At 38.2% G+C, this 23,590-nt stretch overlaps 1 protein-coding gene across 1 annotated transcript in view; it reads left to right on the top strand.

Moving 5' to 3' along the window:
• Positions 1 to 22,834: 22,834 nt before the first annotated feature.
• The window catches only part of LOC137239902 (breast cancer anti-estrogen resistance protein 3 homolog), a 233,114-nt gene continuing 232,358 nt past the window's right edge, over positions 22,835 to 23,590 (top strand). Inside the window, exons 1-2 of the mRNA XM_067765701.1 lie at positions 22,835 to 23,178; positions 23,244 to 23,366. Of these exons, the coding sequence (XP_067621802.1) occupies positions 23,121 to 23,178; positions 23,244 to 23,366 (181 nt within the window). The 5' untranslated portion in view covers positions 22,835 to 23,120. The remainder of the gene's footprint in view (positions 23,179 to 23,243; positions 23,367 to 23,590) is intronic.

Here is a 23,590-nt window from a genome sequence, read left to right as displayed (position 1 = left end):
CCAAGTAAAACTCTTTTTTTTTTACTAATATGTAAGTTCGTATTTCTTATAAATGAAATACACTTGTATTTATGTATGTGTATTAGAGATATACGCCGCCGATAAAAGCCGCCGCCGCCGCCGATTTCGTCAAAAATATCGGCGCGGCGGCGGCGCACAGTGGACCGAAATTGAAAAGTTGGGACTTGGGACTTTAAATGTACATTTTCGTATTCTGTGATCTTTTTCCATAATTTATTGTTATATAACATTTTTTCGTAAAACCTAATTTAAAAAAGTTATGACATTTTTCGTAACCGGATTTCATATCGACATACCCTAACGAGCATATGTGTACATCTAGGTATTTTTTCCAATGTCCAGCAATTTTGGCTTCACTAAAATAATTTTTACTATTTCTCAATAAAAATATGTATTAAGGTCTAACCCACAAGCTTTTTTATTTAAAAAATGTGTGCAAAATTCGCGAAAACTCGACGAAATTTTTTCGAATTTGTGCAAGAAAACAAATGTACTATTACTCAAGAAATGAGTGCGATTCAGTTCGAAATCGACAATTTAACGGAAACAATATGTGAAAAAGTTAAAGTCAGTCACTCATTAGTACTAAACATGATTGATGGAAAAGCTACATCAATTTTGTGTGATACATCCACGCAACTATGTGATATATGTAAGGCTACCCCAAAAGAGATGAATGAGCTCACTTTAATTTTTAACATAGACGTTGATACTGACATTTACAAACATGGGATGTCAACTCTGCATGCGAGAATTCAGTTTATGGAGTGTATTCTTCATATATATTACCAATTAGAATTTAAATCATGGATAGCGAAAGGAGATAATAAATCTAAATTGGAAGAAAAGCGGAGAGCAGTACAGAATCTTTCAGAAACCAGACTGGAATGATGGAAATACCGCTAGACGATTTTTCGCTGACATTAAAACTACCGCCTCTATTACTGGTGTTAGTGAAAATCTCATTCAAAGATTTTCTACAATATTAGGGACACTTTCATGTGGTGGACACCCAGATGTACAAAAGTTCAACATGTACGAGAAACCATTCCAGTTTACGTCGAACTATATGAATGGTATTACATGCCTTAAAGTGTTCATAAAATTTTAGTACATGGAGCTTCAATAATAGAGCATATTTGTTCCATTCCTATTGGAAATTTGTCCGAAGAAGTCGCTGAATCCAGAACTGAAGATTTTAGAGAATATCCGCAATGCCGCAATGCCACAAATGAGGACATTTTAAATAATTTGTTAGTTACTTCTGACCCATTTATTTCATCGAGGAGATCGAAATAACCTGGTAAGCATGAGGAAATATCCGAAGAAGTAAACTCTCTACTACTCCTACTGCAAAACCTCGACTATGATGCAGAAAACTAAATATTTTAGTTTCTCAATTTTAATTGTGTACGAATATAACTACTACATATGAAACGCAACATTTACTTAAAATAATAAAAATTTTTTTTTTTTTTTTTTGGTCATATACATACCTATATATATATTTGGAGATTTCATGGACTATTGATCGATCGAATAATTTTTGCTTTTAATTACTCTTTTGGTACTAGCGAACAAGCTGGAATAGTAAGCATCATATAAACAAAAAAAAATTATCGAACAAGCTGGAATAGCTAAATTTTTGATTTGAAACTTTTTGGATTGTTAAATATATATAACTTCAATATAAAAAGATTAAATGTATAATATTGTCACGGATATTAGCATCACTAAGCTATACCATCACTAAGGCGATGCTAAGGCCATGCTAAGCGATATTTACGTCAATAATCAAATCATGTATACACATATATAAGGCAGCCGAGAGATGTCACACACAGATGCATTTACTTATACGCCTATGTGTGCGCGAGAGACTGTAAACTACAAACATTCACATCAATAATTCAATCATTATGTATCTACATAAACGAATAAATAATAGCGTCTACACATATGTACCATGTACGTATACGATCAGGGGCGAGTCAATGCACAAACACATGCATATATCTGAGATACTCCTATAAGTATGCAATGAGAAAAACTATAAAATTGTGCAATTGTAGTTACAGCTGAGATGTGTGAGAGCTAATGGAGTAGTAGATTCTGGAAGCGCCTAGAAGAAGCGAATGTTAAAATCAAAGAGTATAAAAGGCGACGGATGTAGAGGCGCTGAAATTCAGTTTGATTTGAGTTGTCAAGCAGTTTCGATTAAGAGACAGATGTAGCGGCGCTGAAATTCAGTTTGATTTGAGTTGTCAAGCATTTTCGATTAAGACGATATCTAGCGAGCAATAGCAGTATTATTTTGAAAGTCAGTTTCATTTGAGCTATCAATCACTTTGGTTACTAAGCAAGCTATTCGTTGCAAAGTATAAGTGTTATTGTGAAGTACTTTAATAAAGGCCATTTTTCCATTATTCAATATTGGAGTTATTTATTCAACAATTTAGCGATACGAAAGTTGGCAGAAGATTGCAAATAAGGGGAATTGCAGTAAATTCATTACAATATGAATTATCAAATATTTTTTTTTAAATATTACTCAGAATTAAAAAGTGATTCGCAATACTAACATTAAAAAAATAATTTTTTTGTTTTTAAATTCTACCCAAAATTAAAAAGTGATTCGCAATACTAAAATAAAAAAAAAAAAATCAAAAAACAAAAAAACGCGAATCTTTTCGAACCATGAAACCGCGTACATTGCATAGTATATAACCCTAATTATATAAATAAATTAATCAAGTTTTGAAGAAATGTAAGGAAAATGAGTTAACGGTGAAAATGTGATTTTCCCATACATACATTTTTTTATTTGCTATAACTTTTTTGTTTAAGACTTTATGAAAAAATACTCATATATAAAAACGTCATGTAATGAGACTTAAAATCGATCCCCATCAAAGTTTTTGTGTTATTAACTAACATTTTTTTTTATTTCCCTAAGTCCACTGAAAGCCAAATCCAGTCCACTCTGCGGCGTCCGGCGCGTTACTATATTTTCTACTCGTTTACGACTGTTTAGGCCATTTATTGTCATGTCGAAAATTGGTCGGATATGGTCGAAAGTTGGTATCAACGGATACGCATCACTGCCAGTTATAAGAAATTAATTGCGAAATTTAACTCTTTCTAACTGTTCCAAAGTACGTGTGGCACTCGGGGACTGCCGCGGTAAAGCTATTGCATATTATCAACTTATGCAATTATAATATTTATGCAACATTTTGTTTTCTTTGATATTAATTCAAGTTAACCTTTTTAAGCGTGGTGGCCGATAAGAAAACAAATTTTTACTTTTATTGAATAAATGAGAAGTTAATATTTAACTTTCACTTTAACTTTAACTTTTTTTTAACTTTAACTTTCACTTTAACTTTAACATTCACTTTAACTTTAACTATAACTTTAACTTTAACTTTAACTTTAACTTTAACTTTAACTTTAACTTTAACTTTAACTTTAACTTTAACTTTAACCTTAACTTTAACTTTAACTTTGACTTTAACTTTAACTTGAACTTTAATTTTAACTTTAACTTTAACCTTAACTTTAACTTTAACTTTCACTTTAACTTTAACTTTATTTTTAACTTTAACTTTCGCTTTAACTTTAACATTCACTTTAACTTTAACTTTATGATCCGAGGTGGGAGTGAGCTCAGCACCTGCTAACAAGCCAACCTAATATAAACGCACGCAAGTCATTTTCTGTCAAAAATGTCTCATGCACATAAAACTTGTATGAGAGCAACTCAAATTGAATTTGGTGCGTGAAAACCTAACTCGATTTCCAATTTTTGTTCTGCGTGACATTTAGATTTGACGTTTGCACACATGCTTTACATTGTCGCAACGCATGCTTATTTGAGTTAGGGCAAAAACGCCGGTTGTTTGCGTGCACTAAAAAAACGCAGTGCGGTTTTATTAGGTTGGCTTGTAAGCGGCTATATATGTATACGATAAGCGATAGCACAATGGCTACTTCGTGAAAATCAACGACAGCTTGTTGTTGTTGTTGTAGCAATGCTCGCCCCACCTAAATAGCCGCGACCGATCACAAATTGTCATCAATATCCTCTAACGGGAGTCCAAGGAAACTTGCCGTTTCAACAGGGGTGGACCATAAGGAAAGGGGTGTTAGAGGCGTTGGTTCCACATTACAATTAAAGAGATGGTTGGTGTCATGTGGGGACACATTGCAAGCAGGGCATACATTTTGTATGTCGGGGTTGATTCTGGATAGGTAAGAGTTTAACCTGTTACAGTATCCAGAACGAAGTTGAGCAAGAGTGACACGCGTTTCCCTGGGGAGTATGCGTTCCTCTTCTGCGAGTTCTGGATATTTTTCTTCAAGTACTGGATTCACCGGGCAATTCCCGACATAAAGGTCCGACGCCTGTCTATGGAGTTCACCAAGGACCTGCTTGTGTTTTTCCGCTTCATACGGCTGGGTTCTCAGGTGCCGTATTTCCTCAAAATGCTTACGGAGATGACTCCTTAGGCCCCTAGGCGGTGCTGGTTCGTCAATCAGATGTCTGTTGGGATGCCCAGGTTTCTGGGTATTCAACAGAAACTGTTTGGTCAGCATCTCATTTCTCCCCCTGATGGGGAGTATTCTCGCCTCATTATGCAGATGGTGTTCTGGGGACATAAGAAGACAGCCCGTGGCGATTCTGAGAGCAGTATTTTGGCAGGCCTGTAGTTTCTTCCAGTGGGTGGTTTTTAGGCTTGGCGACCATATGGGTGACGCGTAGCACGTAATCGGCTGGCTAATTGCTTTGAATGTGGTCAAGAGCGTTTCTTTATCTTTTCCCCAGGTACTGCCAGCAAGGGATTTGAGGATTTTATTACGGCTCTGAATTCTTGGAACAATTGCGGTTGCGTGCGCACCAAAATGTAGATCCTGATCAAACGTCACACCCAAGATTTTGGGGTGTAGGACAGTCGGTAGCGTAGTGCCATCGACGTGGATGTTCAATATGGTCGACATTTGGGGCTTCCATGTTGTAAATAAGGTCGCGGAAGATTTAGTCGGTGACAATGCCAGGTTTCGCGAGGCGAAAAAACTGGAGAGATCAGGGAGATAGCCGTTTATTTTATTGCATAGCTCATCGATCTTTGGGCCTGGGCCTGTGGCCATTATTGTGCAGTCATCGGCGTAGGAAACGATTGTGACTCCTTCCGGTGGTGAAGGTAGCTTAGATATGTAGAAATTAAACAAAAGCGGGGATAGGACACCACCCTGTGGCACCCCTTGTTTAATTCTCCTTTGTTTTGATGTTTCGTTTCTGAATTGCACCGATGCCTGCCGACCACCCAGATAATTTCCGGTCCACCTTTTAAGACATGGGGGAAGGGTGGACCCTTCCAGGTCTTGCAGTAACGAGCCATGGTTGACCGTATCAAAAGCTTTTGATAGGTCTAACGCTACGAGTACTGTTCTATGGTGGGGATATTGATTCAAACCGCAATTTATCTGGGTGCTAATGACATTTAGCGCGGAGGTAGTGCTATGGAGTTTTCTGAAGCCATGCTCATGAGGGGCTAGCTGCAAATGTGCTTGGAAATAAGGGAGCAAAATGGCTTCAAGCGTCTTTGCCACTGGCGATAGGAGAGATATCGGACGATATGACTCACCTACATTAGCTGGTTTCCCAGGCTTTAGTAGCGGGACCACCTTGGCCATTTTCCATTTCTCGGGTATGACAAAGGTGGAAAGAGACAGGTTGAAGACATGCGCTAAATATTTGAAACCCTCTTTCCCTAGGTTTTTAAGCATCGGCATGGCTATGCCGTCTGGGCCCACTGCTTTGGATGGTTTAGCGCGACCAATGGCGTCCTCAACCTCTCTAGCGGTGATGGTAATTGGTGACGCGCTGAGTTTGTGTTTATGTGCGTGTCTATTGGCTCTCCGTCTATCTTTGTCGACCGTAGGATGCATTATATATTGTCGGCAGAAAGCGCTCGCGCATTTTTTCGCATCCGACAGCACCTTATCGCCAAAGGCGATGGAAACTTTGTCTTTGTGCTTAGTCGGATTCGATAGGGACTTTACGGTGGACCAAAGTTTACCCACCCCGGTAGAGAGGTTACAACCTCTTAGGTGCTCTTCCCATTTCGCCCGCTTGTGTTCGTCCACAAGCAATCTGATGCGTTGGTTTATATCCCTTATTTGGGGGTCGCCTGGATCAAGCTGTCTTATAAGGTCGCGTTCCCTCGCTAAGCTCGCGGCCTCCGCCGGGAAGTGGGGCCGGATTTCGGGAATTCTCCCGGCGGGAATGAAATGTGCCGAGGCGGATTCAATGACCTTACGGAAGGCACGCTCCCCTTGGCGGGCATCAGTCGGGATAGGGAGGGCAGCAAAGCTGCTGTCTGTTGCAGATTTATATTCTTCCCACTTTCCTTTTTTGAAGTTTATGAAAGTGCGTTTTTCGGTGACGATGAAGTCGGCGGTACGCTCGAACGAAATAAGTATAGGCAGGTGGTCGGATGCCAATGTTACCATCGGCTGCCAGTTGACGCAGTTTACGAGTTCTGCGCTCACGATTGAGATATCTGGCGAGCTATGACAGCTTCCTACCATACGTGTGGGGGCGTCTCCGTTTATTGTGCAGAACGTCGTTTCGTCTATTTGATCCGCCAACATCTCACCCCTACTGTCCGCCCGCAAGTTTGAATGCCATAGGTCGTGATGGGCATTGAAATCGCCTAAGATAATGCGATTGTTGCCAGTGAGTAAGGCCTCGATATTAGGGCGGTATCCACTGGGGCAACAGGTGACAGGAGGGATGTAGATGTTGATGATTTCTAGATTTGCATCGCCTGACTGGACAGATAGGCCTTGACGTTCTAAGACATTGTCACTGCGGTCGATGCCAGGATCAAATATATGATATTGCACAGAGTGGTGTATAATAAACGCGAGGCCGCCTCCATTTCCGCTCTCGCGGTCTTTCCTGTGGACACTATAACCAGAGCAGGTCTGCAATGCAGATCTTGCTGTGAGTTTAGTCTCTTGAATCGCAGCAATGCGGATGTTGTGCCGCTTCATGAAATCGACTATCTCCGTAATCTTCCCAGTTAGTCCATTACAGTTGAACTGCAGAATTCTGAAGTGCATGAGGGGTGACGCCGCCACTCTAGGGGTAAGTGAGGGGTGACTACGCCTAGGTTGTGGAAGGCCAGGAAGCAGTTGCTGTTGTGGCCTTGGGACTGGGCGCCCTTGGGCAAGCATTGGGGTACCCGGATGATTTGGGTTTGCGACCTGGCAACATGGCGCGATGAAACCCGTCGAGGGGTTGCCGTCGCGGAGACCAGAACATCTAGGACCCCATTTAATCAACGACAGCTCTTTTAGTTTGATTTCGATGGTGGTACGGTAAGGAATGTCGCACGCGCGCTTAAAACAGAGTACCAAAGAGTGCGTGTGACATGTGTTCTCCGTTCAAGCATTGAAATCAAACTAAATAAATAATTGATTTTGCTTTCGTGCTCGCTACGCGTTCGTGTTTACTAACACATTCTCAATTTGGTAACCGTGTAAATGTAGTGGTGCCACCGCTGTTTATGATAGAGATCCAATTTTATGTATTTGGCCTGTTGCTAACACCGAACCTTTACTTAAGTTGTTAAAAAAGCAAAATACCCAAAAAAGGTGCCGATTTTTTAAAAAAATTGTATATTGCGATTGGCTGAAAGAATAAGCGAAATCGGTTATGCAAATACCTTTAGTAGGTTCTAGGGGCATAAACACTCCTTTGAAATGATTCTTACCTCATACTTATGTTGAGGATATATATACGTATGAGAAGGGGGGAAAAATAACTTGGGCTGACATTCAAACATCTGTTGTTTATTTGCGAAACTATACAATAGCGTCTGAAATGTTAATTTTGATTCTCACTCTTCATCCTCCAACTCCTGGCTTGACATTCCCTAAGGTTGACGGCCCTATCCAAAAATAGTCCCTTGGAGTAAATCACATTGATTATATCCTATCAACCAAGTTTAAATATCACCTACACGTTACGGCTCCTGTTACAAATGTGAATACGTAGGCACATATATTTCCCAGGCGAGGGCTTTGTCCTTCGCAAGAACACTCAATGTGGTGAAGCAAAAGCTTTCTCAAGATAGTCGCACAAATTACCGGGTGTTCTACGAGCCTAACTTAGGGGATAGTCGAACTAGTCTGAAAACTGAAGGCGTGATCCATAATGAGGTGTTATAAGGTCGGAAACGAAGACCATTGAAGTCTTATCTTGTTTGGTCCAATATACACCATTGAAGTCAATGTATCGAACACAAACGTCTGCAAATTTGGTCCGCATTTTAAAACTTTTTCCCACGGTCCTTGTAAAATTTAAAATATGTAGATGCGCCAAGGATTATACGATTTTCACCCATGAGTTACGCAATGATATCCACTTAGACCGCTTATGGTTTCAGGAGCGGCATCCATGGCCGAATAGTTACTCCCTAACGTTTCAAGGTCTTTTTTTTTTTTTGTAGCTCGGAAGCATAGCGCGACAAAAGCATTCGTCAGAAAGTCTGCGGAGCTATACCTAAAGCTTCTTGGAAAATGACGTCAACGAGAGTATGAGTTCGAAGTCGCTGTCCTATGGCTTCTGTGCTGGCATACGGTATAAGGGCCAGGATGCGTGGTAGCGACTGGTTGTTGTTGTTGTTGTAGCAGTTCTTCGCATTATCCAATAGGTGCGACCAATCACAAATTGTCATCAATAGCGACTGGTGGGCGGGAATTGTAGCTCCTAGAAACAGCCGAAAAAACTGAAGGCGCTCTTTGGCATTGATGGTAATCGTTAAAACTGCGCCACGAGAGACGCGACTATTAGTAGATAATTGATAGCAACCGTAAGTCGCCTTTGTCCGTGACCAGCATGTAGCCACAAATGATTTAAAGAAATCGTGCCGACGACGGGTATTAGAGTTAGCCCAGAACATCTCCTTCGGTGAAACTACGCTACAAAAGTGTGACCATTTTAAGTATTTCTCCCTCTCCCCGCAAGGAGCTACTTTCGAAATTTTCTGAACAATACGCGAGATTTTGAGGCAAAATCCGCGGATCTTTCCGAAATGGCCGAAACGTCGATTTCCTTAAATACATATAAACAAAACCTTTCCAAATATTATTTTTTTTTTATATGTTTGTAGGTTTAATGATGTGTTCAATTTTACTTAAGATTTTTTAAGAATTAATGAGCTTAAAACCGGTAAATAACAGTGGTTATTCAATTATTATTTTGGTTTTGTTGGGAAAAACTGAGAAGAAGGAAACATTTACCGGCATATTGCGATGGTACCATTTCGAAAACCGCCACATCATCATCGTCATGCAATTTCGTAATGTTTTTATTTATTTCATTCGATTTCGCCGGTGGAACTTACCGGTGTTAAGCTCATTAATTCTTAAAAAATCTTAAATATTTTTTTTTTAATTTTCGTAGCCTCCCAAATACTCATCCGCAAGTTAATGATACTGTTCCTGATCGTCAAACATACCATTGACGTCAGCAGTATGTTTCCATATTCATTAGTTATGGACAATGTGATACTCTGAAGTCCATTCAATTAAGAGGTTTACGCAGATCACTTTGTCGGCGCGCCGGCCAGGCCTACGCCGCCGCCGCCGATTAAGTGACCAGCGTAATGTGTATGGAGTAGAGATATACGCCGCCGATTCGCGACATTTTTCGTACGCCACCGCCGAATGTCAAAAATATCGCGTTCGGAGCGTTACTGTATTTTCTACTCTTTTAAGACTGTCTAGGCCATTTATTGTTCATATCGAAAATTGGTCCGATATGGTCGAAAGGGGTATCAAGGGATGCGCATCACTGCACTCAAAAAAAAGCTGGTATCAGGGCGATGCTAAATAGTCATCAATATGAAACTTTCGAGTATCAATTATTCTTCATCAACCGTGTTATGCAATTGATATTTTCGAACTTTATGATTTGATACTAACAAGTATCAATTTGATATTTTGTATGTGTTATCAACTTGATACTCTCTCCTATTATTTCTGCCTTAACATAGTATCTATTTGATGATTTTTATCCAATTGATACCTTTTTGGTATCAGTTTGAAATTATTTTTTTATTAAATTGATAGTTTTTGCGCTCTAATATGATACTTACTTTTTAAAAAACTGATACCAGTTTTAGTACCATTTTGATACTTCCATAAGTTCCACCATTTCCCAAAAAGAAAATTCTGTTTTCAGTTTAAACATTTTTTTATTCTTATAAAGCAAATTCCTTTTACATTTTCTTGTATAAACAAGACATATTTTCTACAAAAATTATATTTTGCGTAACATTTCATTAAAATATCTTGAGAAGCTTGTGTGATGGGACTTTCAAACTTTGAAAATACTTCATCTTTACATATAGTTATGTCAATCATTATCATCTTCACTACTATTAGCTGTGGTCTGGAAACAGATTACTGACTCATTACAGGAGTACATTTTTCTTTCAAAATTATTATTGGAATATTTATGTGTTACACTGGTGTCAATATTATTTTTCAATAGCTCAGTATTGCTTACAATTTTAGTATTTTTGAATACTTTTAAATTCATATGCCTTTTTATGTGTACTTTAAATCTTTTTAAACTTGTATATTATTGATTACAATTATTGTGAGTACATTTGTAAATATCTACTTCATTTAACCCATGATGTAAATTGAAATGTGAGTATAAATCTCTCAAATTAACAAAACCTTGATGGCATTCAAAACAAAACATTTTTGCCCAAATAAACTGAACAATGTTACTGCATTTACATACATACAATGGCTTAAATTACGAATAAGATTAGTTACATCAGTTTTACATCATAAGAAGTCGAAATATCGTAAAAAAATGTTGTAACAAACTCCATACTTGATGGGATTCATCTGGGTATTTCAAGGAAAATATTTGAAAAATTTTAAAGCCAATGTCCAATGAAACTACAAACGAGCTAAATTTAAATTTGTGATAACCAAAGCTCACGTAAAAATTTTTTAAATTCAAAAAATCAAGACACTACAATTATAAATGGCTGTATTGGCGATTTCGACGCTTTCATTTAATTGTCTGATCAACGCCCTAGATTGATAAGGAGTGTGATGACTAGTACCTAGGACCTACCTAATTATTTTCTAGCTTTTCGTATTATTATTATTTCATGTAAGTATTGTTTTCAATAAAACCGTTTAACTTAAAAATTTTTTTTAATTATTTTATTTTAAAGTTTTTAGTCTGTATTTAATTGCCTATTATTTCTCATTCTATTTAGTTCATTTAGTGACTCATTATTACAAAGACTCTTTCCTGACAATTTGTTACAACCTAAGTCCTCAATACATAATCCTTCCAAAGAATTTACTCGACTCTGCGCCACGTATGCTTGTCCCTCCTCCAACCCAAAATAATTTGATGTCACTTCTACTGGACTGTATGCAATATTTGTTCCAAATATGAGCCAAATCGGGCATCATAGGTCGCTTTCTATTCATGTATGTATTATGTGTTCCAAATCAAATCGGACCACAAATACGATTTTTGTGAATATCTCGATCCTTGCGCCACCTAGCGGCGATTTTTTTTGATTGGTCGCTTTCTATTCTTGTATGTATTATGTGTTCCAAGCATGAGCCAAGTCGGACCACAAATACGATTTTTGTGAATATCTCGATCCTTGCGCCACCTAGCGGCGATTTTTTTTCATAAGTCGCTTTTTATTCTTGCATGTATTATGTGTTCCAAATATGAGCCAAATCGGACCATAAATGCGAATTTTGCGAATATCTCGATACATGCGCCACCTAGCGGCAATTTTTTTCACAGGTCGATTTCTATTCTTGCATGTATTATGTGTTCCAAATATGAGCCAAATCGGACAACAAATGCGAATTTTGCGAATATCTCGATCCATGCGCCACCTAGCGGCGATTTTTTTCACAGGTCGATTTCTATTCTTGCATGTATTATGTGTTCCAAATATGAGCCAAATCGGACCACAAATCCGAATTTTGCGAATATCTCGATCCTTGCGCCACCTAGCGGCGATTTTTTTCTTTCTTATTATTGCATTGTCATCGGGTTCTGAACTATATTCCAAGTTTCAAGCTTGTAGCTTATCGGGAAGTTACTTAAATTTCAATTACAAGATTCGTTCACAACGGCCGTGCGGCCGTGCATGCGGCCTGCCTGTCAACTCAACCTAGATAAAACCGTTTAAAAACAGGTGCTTTCAATGCCAGCTTACCACGGATTTCGCATCACTGAATTCACCAATTTATTAAAACAAAACACTTAAAGTAAAATTATATAATAAATTAAAATGCTCTCTTCGGATAATTTTTTCAAAAAATTAACAAAGAACAATGTATTTAAATAAAATGTCACAAGTCGAACATATTGTCAAATTGTCCTCAAGTGGTTAAAAAATCAAGTTACCCGAAAAAGGTGCCGAGTTTTATATCCCGATTGGCTTAAAGAATAAGCTAAATCAGTGATGCAAAATCCTTTAGTAGGCTCCAGTGGTTTAAATTCTCTTTTAAAATGATTCTCAGCTCACACTTAAGTTGCATATATCTTCAACACGTATGAGAGGGGTTTGAAAAATCACTTTATTTGCGGAACTATAAAATATCGTCTGAAATCTTAATTTTGATTTTCACACTTCATCATTCAACTCCCAAGTCTCCCGGTTTGACATTTCCTAAAGTTGGCGGCCCTATCCTCAACTAGTCCAGTGAATCACATTGGATATAGCCTATCAAACATGTTTGAATATGACCAACACGTGACGGCTCCTGTTACAAATGTGAATAGGTAGGCACATTTTTTAACCAGGTTAGGCTTTGTCCTTCGCAAGAACACTCAAAGTGGTGAAGCAAAAGCTTCCTCAAGACAGCCGAACAAATAACCGGGTGTTCTACTAGCCTAAAGTAGGGGATGGTCGAACTACTCTGAAAACTGAAGGCGGTCATCCATAATGAGCTGTTATATCATAAGGGTGGAAACGAAGACTATTGAAGTCAATGTATCGAACACAAACGTCTACAAATTTTGGTCCACATTTTAAAACTTTTTTTCACGATCCTTGTAAAGTCTAAATTATGTAGATGCGCCAAGGATTATACGATTTTCACCCACGAGTTACGCAATGACATCCACTTAGACCGCTTATGATTTCTAGAGCGGTATCCTTGGCCGAATAGTTACTCCCTAACGTTTCAAGGTATTTTTTGGTGTAGTTTGGAAGCATAGCGCGACAAAAGCATCCGTCAGAAAGTCTGCGGAGCTACACCTGGAGCTTCTAGAAAAGTGACTTCAACGAAGGTATGAGTTCGAAATCGCAGTCCTATGGCTTCTGTGCCAGGAAGCGTGGTAGCGACTGGTGGTCGGGATTGCTACTGTGCACACATCGGGAATTATAGCTCCTAGAAACAGCCGAAAAAACTGAAGGCGCCCTTTGGCGGGAGCAACAATTAGCCAGCATTGATGGTAATTGTTAAAACTGTGCCACGATAGTCATGACTATTAGCAAATAAATGATATCAACTGTAAGTCGCCTGTGTGCGTGACCAGCATGTAGCCACAAATGATTTAAAGAAATCGTGCCGACGACGAGTATTAGAGTTAGCCCAGAACATCTACGCTACAAAAGTGTGACCATTTTAAGTATTTTTACCTCTCTCCGCAAGGAGCTACTCCCGAAATTTTCTGAACGATACGCGAGATTTTGAGGCAAATACCGCGGATCTTTCCAAACTGGCCAAAACATCGACTTCCTTAAATACATATAAACAAAATCTTTCCAAATATTTTTTTTTAATTTTCGCTTTACAAGCCTCCGCAAGTTAATATTGTTCCAGATCGTCAAACATATCATTGACGTCAGCAGTATGATTCCATATTCACTAGTTGTGGACAATGTAGTACTCTGAAGTCCAGCCATTCAATTAAGAGGTTTACGCCCATCACTTTATCGGCGCGCCGGCCACGCCGCCGCCGCCGGTATATAATAGAGCATACGCCGCCGCCGCCGCCGATTACGTAACCGGCGTAAACCTCTAGAATGGAGGATGTTTAATAACTTTGCTAGATAAAGCCTACCTTGACAGTCATGTGAATCAAATGTCGTATCAAATGAGAATCACTGTTATAGGGAACGTAAGCGGATCCTATAAAGGAAACAGAAAAGGACGCCGGATTGCTATGCCAACTGTCTCCAAAGTGCTACAAGCCGTGCACCAAATATAAAACTAATTGAATATGCTCCAGCGCACGCACAATTGTGCAATTTGGAAGGGAATGGAAGGTGTGATGCGGATTAAGGAAAGCAAGTTTAAAGGTACGTTTACTCGTATTTTCGAGACCCACCTGAACACTTGAAGAATATGCGATTTCAGGTACTCAGGACCAAGACCATCACCAAGCAGGGCAATTTCTACTGAGAGGTGCTAGTTCACAGATCGATGAAAATGCCAGCATACGAACCCTCCCCCTTGCCACAGGATCATTTGATTTTTTAGGTCGTTACAATTTAAATAATTTATGTTTTTATGTCTATGTTAATACATTTTTTATAATTCTGCTACGTATTTACTTTGTTGGTGATATTATATTTTTAATATGAAAGCATATGTATGTACGAAGTGAACACTTATATTTTAATCATATTCTGTTTCATAATAATTCTGCCATTTATTAAATATACAAATGTACATGGTAACTTTTACTATAATTTCATAAAGAAGTTTCCTTGTAAATTTGCCTAACGACCATCTACATACATATCAGAGAGCAGCAAAAATCGAACACAACAACGTCCGATTACATTCGGCAACATGATCGTGTTCAATGATCCAACTTGCTTAAACGAACATAACCGATATTGTTTTAAAATCAACCAACTTATTGCATGCGTGAATATAATCAATTCAGGCGTTTGCTCGTTTGCCTCAACCGCGATTACATTCATCGGAATGAAAAGGCAAATATGAAAACTCCATGCATCTGAATATTTGCATGATTCTTCTGCCCTTACGTCACGGCGACAAGCTACATATAAACATACTGTGACGAATATTAGTGACACTAAGTGATACTCACATCACTAACCTGATACTAAGTAAATAAAGCCACAACACAATTAAGCAAGCTGCTACACTTGTATGTACGTAAACAAATTAATCATTATGTCTGCACACATACGTGTGGGGCAACAGAGAGAGATACTCACAAGCGCATGTCATCATCAGCCGCTCACATATACACACTAGGCCGGGTCGATTTGTGGGGAGGCAAAAAAATCGCCCATTGCTCTGTGAAAATCATATTCTAGGGATCAAAATAAGAAACTTTGCCGAAGGAACCATACCTCTAAAACGAATTCTGATGTCCCCCCCTTTGGGTCGTAGGGGCAAATTTTGAAAAATCCCACTTTGAAATGCCTATGTTTTTTCTTTTTGGGGTTTATTTTTCTCTTTAGAAATTTATTTAGTCAGAACATATGTAAATGAAAAAATGAATTTAACTTAGTAATAGAAAAGAAATTAAAAAAAATTATTAGAAATTAGCGTTTTTACAACCCCCTTTTAAACCAAGGCATCACTGTGATGCATTTGCATGTCGTAAATATAGTTGTGTGGGTTTTTGATTCAACCGTTTTAAAAAATGAAGGTATCACTGTGACACAATTGTAGATCGTAAAATTGCTTGTGTTGTTTTTTTTTAAGACACCACAAGACACAGCAGGTAGAATTGAAATTGCCCCTACCCAAAAGTTCGACCCAAAGGGGGGGGGGGGGGGCATCAGAATTCGTTCTAGAGGTATGGTTCCTTCGGCAAAGTTTCTTATTTTGATCCCTAGAATACGATTTTCACAGAGCAATAAGCGATTTTTAAATCGATCCGCCCTAACACACACGCATATGGATACAAATTGCAAATATACGTGTATATAGCTGGTAAACAAGCATCAGGTTCACGAAATTACTAGACCCTAGGATAAATGGATGAACGAGGAAACCGAAGAGTATAAAAGCGGCACAGGCTGAGGCATCACGAATCAGTTTGTTTTAAACACGCTATCAGTTGCGAAGTAAAGTTTTATTGTGCAGTACTTTCAAAGCAGTCTAATAAAGACCATTTTGTAATACAGAATATTGGAGTGTTTTATTCAACAGTTTAGCGATACGAACGTTAGCTGAAGGTTGCAAATTCGTTACAATTCATATAAACATTGCTTACGGTTCTGTTTGTTTGCCGAACTCATAGTGTACCTATACCAAGTGTGTTCACTAAGCGATAAACGTCAAAACTACAAACAGCCTCGCTCACCTGATGGAAATCTCAGGTCTAGAGTCGCATTTTTAGTCTCAACGACAACATTTTTGACTACCAATCGTATGGACTTTTTCAATTTTTCAATCATTCGGAGCATTCGGTAATGGTATCCATTTTGAATTCGCTGTCATTCCGAATCCAGCGAGTGCCTGTCAGAATGCTTGACAGATAAGTCAACACACTTGTACTTGTACACTATGGCCGAACTAAACGATACTAATTCTCGTGCTTTGATTTTATTCTCCACATTTAAATAATACTAAATTTACAGCATTTTTTCGAAGTACACATTTCCTATTTTGAAATATAATGCAAATTTGACATTATTTTCCATGTGGAAAACACATTATTATAATGTAATATCTACATTTTTTTCATGTCAAAAACACATTTCAAAAATTTAAAACTCAAATTATTTGATAAATGAAAAAATAATGTGTTTTTCACATTTTAAAATGTAAAAAGCAAATTAGTGTTTTTTCCGTGTAGATATGACTTTTTTAAATAAAATTTTTTTTCTTTTCGATCAGTTTCTTTCTTTTGAATTTTATACAATTTATCTATGATTAATATTGCAGGAATGCGATTCTGTGGCTTTTCCTAAAGTTCCCATGTTGTTGAAAATCTTGTGTACGCTTCCAGTAACAACGGCAACGAACGAGAGATCTTTTTCAACTCATACGCTGATTAAAAACTATTTGAGAAACACGATGAGTGAAAATCGATTGAATAGCTGTGCATCACTAAGCATCCACCGTGATCAAATTGTTACTGTTGATGAAGTTTTAGATGAAATGGCAAAGAAAAGCCGACGCATGCGCTTGAGTTTTTAATGTAACCTTTTTCATGTCATATTCTAAATACACGTACTTTAATGTTAAAGCTAAAGGCAACATTTCTTTTATTTATTTAACTGGAAAAAAAAATATTTTTTTGAATCCCTCCCCCCGCCCTCCCTCAAGCCAATTTTCTGGCTATGCCCCTGGTCTACAGGGTTACCAGAATTAGTTTGACGACCAAACGGAAAACCCCAATTAGGTACCAGGACTTATATTATTAAATAACTCCTTCCTCTTTGCAAATATCCGAAGTTTTCTAAAACCTAACTATAATTAACTAACTTCTGATAATTCACTAGCGCACAGAAAACTTGCTCAACAGTTTCTTCCTGTAGCACACACTTCCTACATTTTCTATTTCTGACGAGCCCCAACCCTTAAATATGTGACGTTAGAAGGCAGTACTCAGTTAGTATGCCCATCACGAGCCTTTGGTCTTCTTTCTTTAAAGAAATGAACAACTTTGTAAACTTTATATCGTATGATTTGATGGATTATGTATAACTCATGTCTTCTTTTGATTTCCCCCAATCGGATTAGGACGTCTACCGTCGATCAAGTCAAAGCCTTTTTTGATACTGGAGAGCATGCAACCGCATTTTCACCTAAACTTCGAAGCAGTAAAAAAATCGTCAATCATTCGCTGGCAGCACTTGAGGCAGAGACAAATAAACACCAATAAAGCATTTGTCTAGCCGCTTGCATGCTACGCCTCTGTTGATATGGTCGCCGAGATTAAGATAAACACACTGCAAAAAACTGAAGATGTGTCAAACCACCGCCCTCAAACTGCCACGGGATGTCTTCTTACATCGCCAGAACATCATCTACATAGTGAGGCGGGAATACTCCCCATAAAGGAGAGAAACGGAGTGCTGAACACACAGTCTCTGTTGATAACTTAGAAATCTGGGCCTCCTAATAGACACCTGATTGAAAAGGCCCCGCCTGACCTAAGGAGTCATCTCCGCAAGAACTACGAAGAAGTCCGGCACACAAGAGTTCAGTCGTTTGAACAAAAAATGCATAAAAGAAAACCCTCAGAATTACACGCAACGAGTCGGAAAGGTCCTATGCCGATACATGCCCGGCGAACCCACTTGAGAACTGGCAAACTGACAAATTCCCTGAAATCGCAGTTAAGGAAAAACTTCCTTGGAAAACGTGCATCACTCTGACACAACCCCGATCTAGATATCCACAATCAACCCCGCAATACGAATTATGTATGTACGGTGTCCAGACGTGCTGGTTTGGGCAGGGCAGTGCTGAATTTTCACTCGTTGTACTGTTTTTTTTTTCAATCCCCAATTCAGTACGCTGACGCCCAGATTTTTCAAAGAAACATATTGGATTGGGCGAAGCACTCTTATAAGAAGCAAAAGAAGATATTTATTTTCCTACTTAACTCATAATCGGTAATTAAAATAACTATTTAGATTTCTCAGATACATTTTTCCCTTCGATAATCGGAATTAGTTTATTTCCAGAGATGTAAATTTTTTTTTCCTAGAGCTAGAGACTATCATCGCTAGATGGAAGCACACATAAAAAGAGGAACGTCGAACAATAAATAAAAAATCGAGTTCCCAGGGATGGGACACATGTTAATTAATTGAAGGACATTGCCTAAAACACTGGAGACTTGCCTCACATCGAGAGACATGTAGCTTGATGTTTATTTTTATACATATAATAGGGACTGGTTATGTGTGGGGCACCGGCCTTAGTCGATCAGTCGCTAACCATTACGTCAGGTTTCGTCGTGGAGGCTGAAATCTCCGAATGTGGGGAGAGAAAAACCTTTGACCGAGCACGACTTTTGTATCATGACGAGGCGTCTATCACCCCATCGTCGTTCTGCTCCGTCAGAGCATGGGCGCAATTGAATGATATGTTAAACAACTTCGCCTTAATGCAATAGTGCTTTTACCCCCATCAATAACCGCCCCGTTCCTAAACTAGTTTATACCGCCACTGCTCGTTCTGTTGGAACAAGCATGTGGAGCTCAAATTTAGGTTGGAAAATTAAGAGAATTTTGCTGATATCAGCGGTATATTCTATGTTAATAAAATACACAAGATACATACATACATACATACATGTGCATGAGTTGATAGAAGCCTTCATATTTAAAAGATGCAGAGGTGCACACCAGGTTTGAACCTGTAGCTTTTATTTGGTGCAACAAATAATGAGAGCAATGAGGTAAATCCACACAGTGGTCAAGCAGTGCGCGGTTACTCTCAATTCCGGCTCTTACGTTCTCGTTCGTACACTCTATGTAACGCGAACAATTTGTTGTTGTTGTATTAACGATATAGACACTCTCCGAAGGTTTTGGGTAGTGTTATCGATGTTGATGGTCCGTTGCCGGATATAGATCCGGTACGTTCCGTTAACAAAGCACCATTAAGGTACTTGCCCGACCACCTTTGGGACGATTATTATGACCACATTAAACCTTCTAGGCCAAGTTAATGTGCATTAATTTCACTTTTATTCATATGCTGCGAAACTCAACAAGAAACAAATTACAATTAAGCAAATATGTGATTGTGTTACTGCAGCTAAAATTAACAAACACGACATTGACGAACGGCTGGCAGTGTATATAACACAGTTGGTTCAGCAGAGAATTTCATTGCAATCAGGGAAAAAAGAATGGTCGACATAAGTTTGTAGCTCAGTACTGTGAAAAGTGCTAAACTTCGATGGAATCAAGAAGATTTACGCCCTATCGTCGAAACAATAATTTTCAGCGGCAGGAAAAAAATAACTTAAAAAGGGGATCGTGATTTTGGTTCTATATCCCTCGAGACTTCTTCCCATTATGATGGCAACTTCGGATCTTTATTAAGATTTCGGATGTATTCTGTTGATCAAACATTGAAGCTGCTGCAGTGTTCAGGAAGTATCCGTCTGCAATTTATGTACATAGCGGAAGTCATAATTTTAAATTGTCTTGAGACCTTCTGCAAAACGCAAAGCTATTCTCAAGGATGCTATCGAAACTTTAAGTTGTTCAACAAAGAAATAGCGTTTAATCTGTGCGAATCTGGATGAACTGAGAAACTACAATCTGTGATCTACTCCCATTTATTTTAGTTAAGAAAATATTCATGACTGTGGAAACGCCCCAGATATAGTTACCTACACTCTTTGAGGACAGCAGGATTCATTGTTATTTACGAAATGTTTTCTTTGGCTCAACCAGTAACCTGTTACTGAGAAAGTGTTGAATTCTTTGCAGCTGTCTCGGCATCTGGAGATCTGACTATTTTGTTGAAAAAAAAATTTAGGAATACGCTGGTTAAACGGTCTGGTCAATAAAGACCTCACATAGACTGAATGTATTCAGAGTGTTACCAGACGGAAGAACCCCACCAGGTATCAGGACTTATGTTATAGATTAACTCCGTCCTCTTGGCAAATACTAGAAGATTTCTGGGACCTAGCTTAATTGCTTCCTCGAGGTATAGCAACTCTGTGGCCCCTAATAACTGGAGCGTTGACCTGGCGAGCGCAGGACACAAACACAGAACGTGCTCAACCGTTTCTTCCTGCAACTCACACTTCCTACATCTGCTGCTACTGACGAGGTCTAACTTATAAGCATATGGCGCCAGAAGGCTGTGTCCAGTTAGTATGCCCATCGTGAGCTTTAAGTCTCTCTCTTCAAAGATATGAGCCACTTTGTGAGTCTAATATCGTAGGCTTTGCACATGAACTTTGAAATTTTACAGCCCAGCGCTTTTGTCCACGCCTTTGCTTCTTTGCATTCCAAAACACTAAATCAAAATTTAAAGATGTTTTTTTTGATAATAAAGAAATAGCTGAAACTATCGGAGAGAAAATTGAAGTTCCTAGAATTGTGAATCATCACAAAAACCGAGAAAGCTACGAAAACAGCTCGGCAGAAGATTATTTTCGCAGATCCTGTTCATCGATCACTTCCTTCCTATCTTTCATCAAGCAATTCAATTATTGAAATTGTAATTCCTGATAAATTAAGGAGGTAAACTCTTTCCCGAATCGCGAAACTGTCGAAACAATAATGCATCAGTGACCAGCAGTTATTGGATCAGCGGTATCCATTGTAAAAACTAAGATTTACTATGGAGACAGCGTTGGGTTACAGCAGAAGATCCCCCAAGATAGTCTTCGATGCATTGAGTCTTTGTAACCAACCACTTTTTGTAGTCGTTTTCATGTTTTTTTAAGATTAGATCCACGTTAGCTGTAACCATTGCCAGCAGTGAACAAAACTTTCAACATTGAGGTCCATTGAGCGTCCACTTAATCATATATATATCAAGAACGAATTGAGCAATTCCAAAACGGTTTGAAGCTTTCAAAAACTAATAAAATTTTCTATAAACTGTACATACAACACTTTTTGCTAGACCGTGCAGATTCAAGGAGAACGAACAATCATTACGAATTTTTTCAACTTTTTTTGTAAAAATATAAAAAAATTTGTACTTTGCGAGGAAGGATCTCGAAAACTTTTTATTTTTTTTGCAGATTTTTTTTCTCTCTCTAAGCTCTGTTTTATTACAAAAAAAAAAAAAAATAAGCTCTCATTCAACAAACTCGATGTACTAATATAAAAGTTATAAGCATTCAAGTAAATATGTATATCCATTTAATACTTAAGTACCCTTGGTACATATGTATGTGTATTCGCTAACTAACTGATATACGAATACTAACACATATGTATGTACCAGTAGGGTACTTAAGTTTTAAATGGATATATTTACTTGAATGCTTATAACTTTTGTACTAGTCCATAGATTTTATTGAATGAAAGCTTAATTTTTACAGAGCTTAGAGAGCAAAAAAAAATCTGCAAAAAAATTAAAAGTTTTCGAGATCCTTCCTCGCAAAGTACATTTTTTTTTATATGTTTACAAAAAACTTTTAAAAATCCGTAAAGATTGTTCGTTATCTTTGAATCTGCAGGGTCTACAAAAAAGTATTGTATGCACAGTTTATAACAAATTTTATTGTCTTTTAAACGCTTCAAACCGTTTTGGAATTGCTCAATTCGTTCTAGAGATATATATGATTAAGTGGACCCAATTTTTTTTTTTTTTTTTTGAAAACGGTACTTCGTAAATATCTCAAAAACATTACCATAGAATTAAAAATAACCTTGATTTTCGGAATCAGGGGGTGATTTTACATAGGAATTTCATAATGGCGTCTCTGGAGCATTTTGGCTGTAAACCAGTGTTATTTGTTACTGAAAAACATCTATGTATCAGGCGGGGCAGGACCTGCATGTTTTATGTCGACTCCGAATGGTACCTGCGAAGCAGATGAAGCTTTTATGAGTAGCTTTTCATAGCAAAAATGCCCTCTCAGTGTTTTCTGCACCACTGTAAAGAGGCTACCCCGTTTAGAAAACTTTTCGAAAAGTATTTTGATGATGGACGGGAATTGAACCCAGGACTTGTGATGTATTAGAAGCACTCTACCACCTCACCACGGCGGCCGTGTATAGGTTGAAAGGAAAAATTGAAGCAAGCTTAGAACAATGAAATATTTTGAAGTGAGTCAAATAACATCAGTCACTGTAGATGCATCTACCACCATAGGACAGCGAAAACGAAAAAAAAACTTACAAATATAACATGAGAAATATGTATAAAAACGATAGTGGAAAAAAATTACAAAAACACGCTTCGATGTTGAATGACATTGAGAAATAATTTAATTTTAGTAGTTGATCACAGTACGACCTATAGTAAAGACCATCGGTAGTGAGCGTACAAATGCACTTATATACGTAAAAAATTAGCCCACAGCTGGGTTGCTAGAAACAACTGTACTTTGACATTTTCTGGAGGGTAAAAGCGGCAACAATATGGGCAATGGACAGACTCGAGATCTCGATGCTAGGGGCATGATGCACCGTCGTCGAAGTAAGTATCAAATACAAAGTATACACAAATGAAGCATTAAGGCTACGTTGCATTTGAAAACCAAGGTATTTCATGGAACTTCATATACCCACTGACAAAACGGCGTGAACAAACTACTAGGATGGTGTTTAATGTTAGAATGAGTATCTTAGACTGGTTGGAATTGCTTGATTTGCAACAGTATAAAAGTGAGTATAAGTGAGCTATAAAGTGACCAGATGTTCTGCAGTTTCTATGAGTTTAATATTTTGCTGTTCCAACTACCTTAAATCTGAAAATTTCTTTCTATTTCGCCAACCATTGCAATATGTTTCCTACCTATAACTAATTCTAAATTGAAACTTGTGTAATTGTGAAAACGTACATGCCGAAGGGAAACTCAAGTCATACTGCCAACGTAGTAAGTGCTCTC

This window comes from Eurosta solidaginis, chromosome 2 (genome assembly GCF_040869045.1).
Source record: "Eurosta solidaginis isolate ZX-2024a chromosome 2, ASM4086904v1, whole genome shotgun sequence".
Classification (NCBI taxonomy): domain Eukaryota; kingdom Metazoa; phylum Arthropoda; class Insecta; order Diptera; family Tephritidae; genus Eurosta; species Eurosta solidaginis.
Note: the sequence above shows the minus strand (reverse complement) of the source record. Positions and strands in the feature narration are given on the sequence as shown.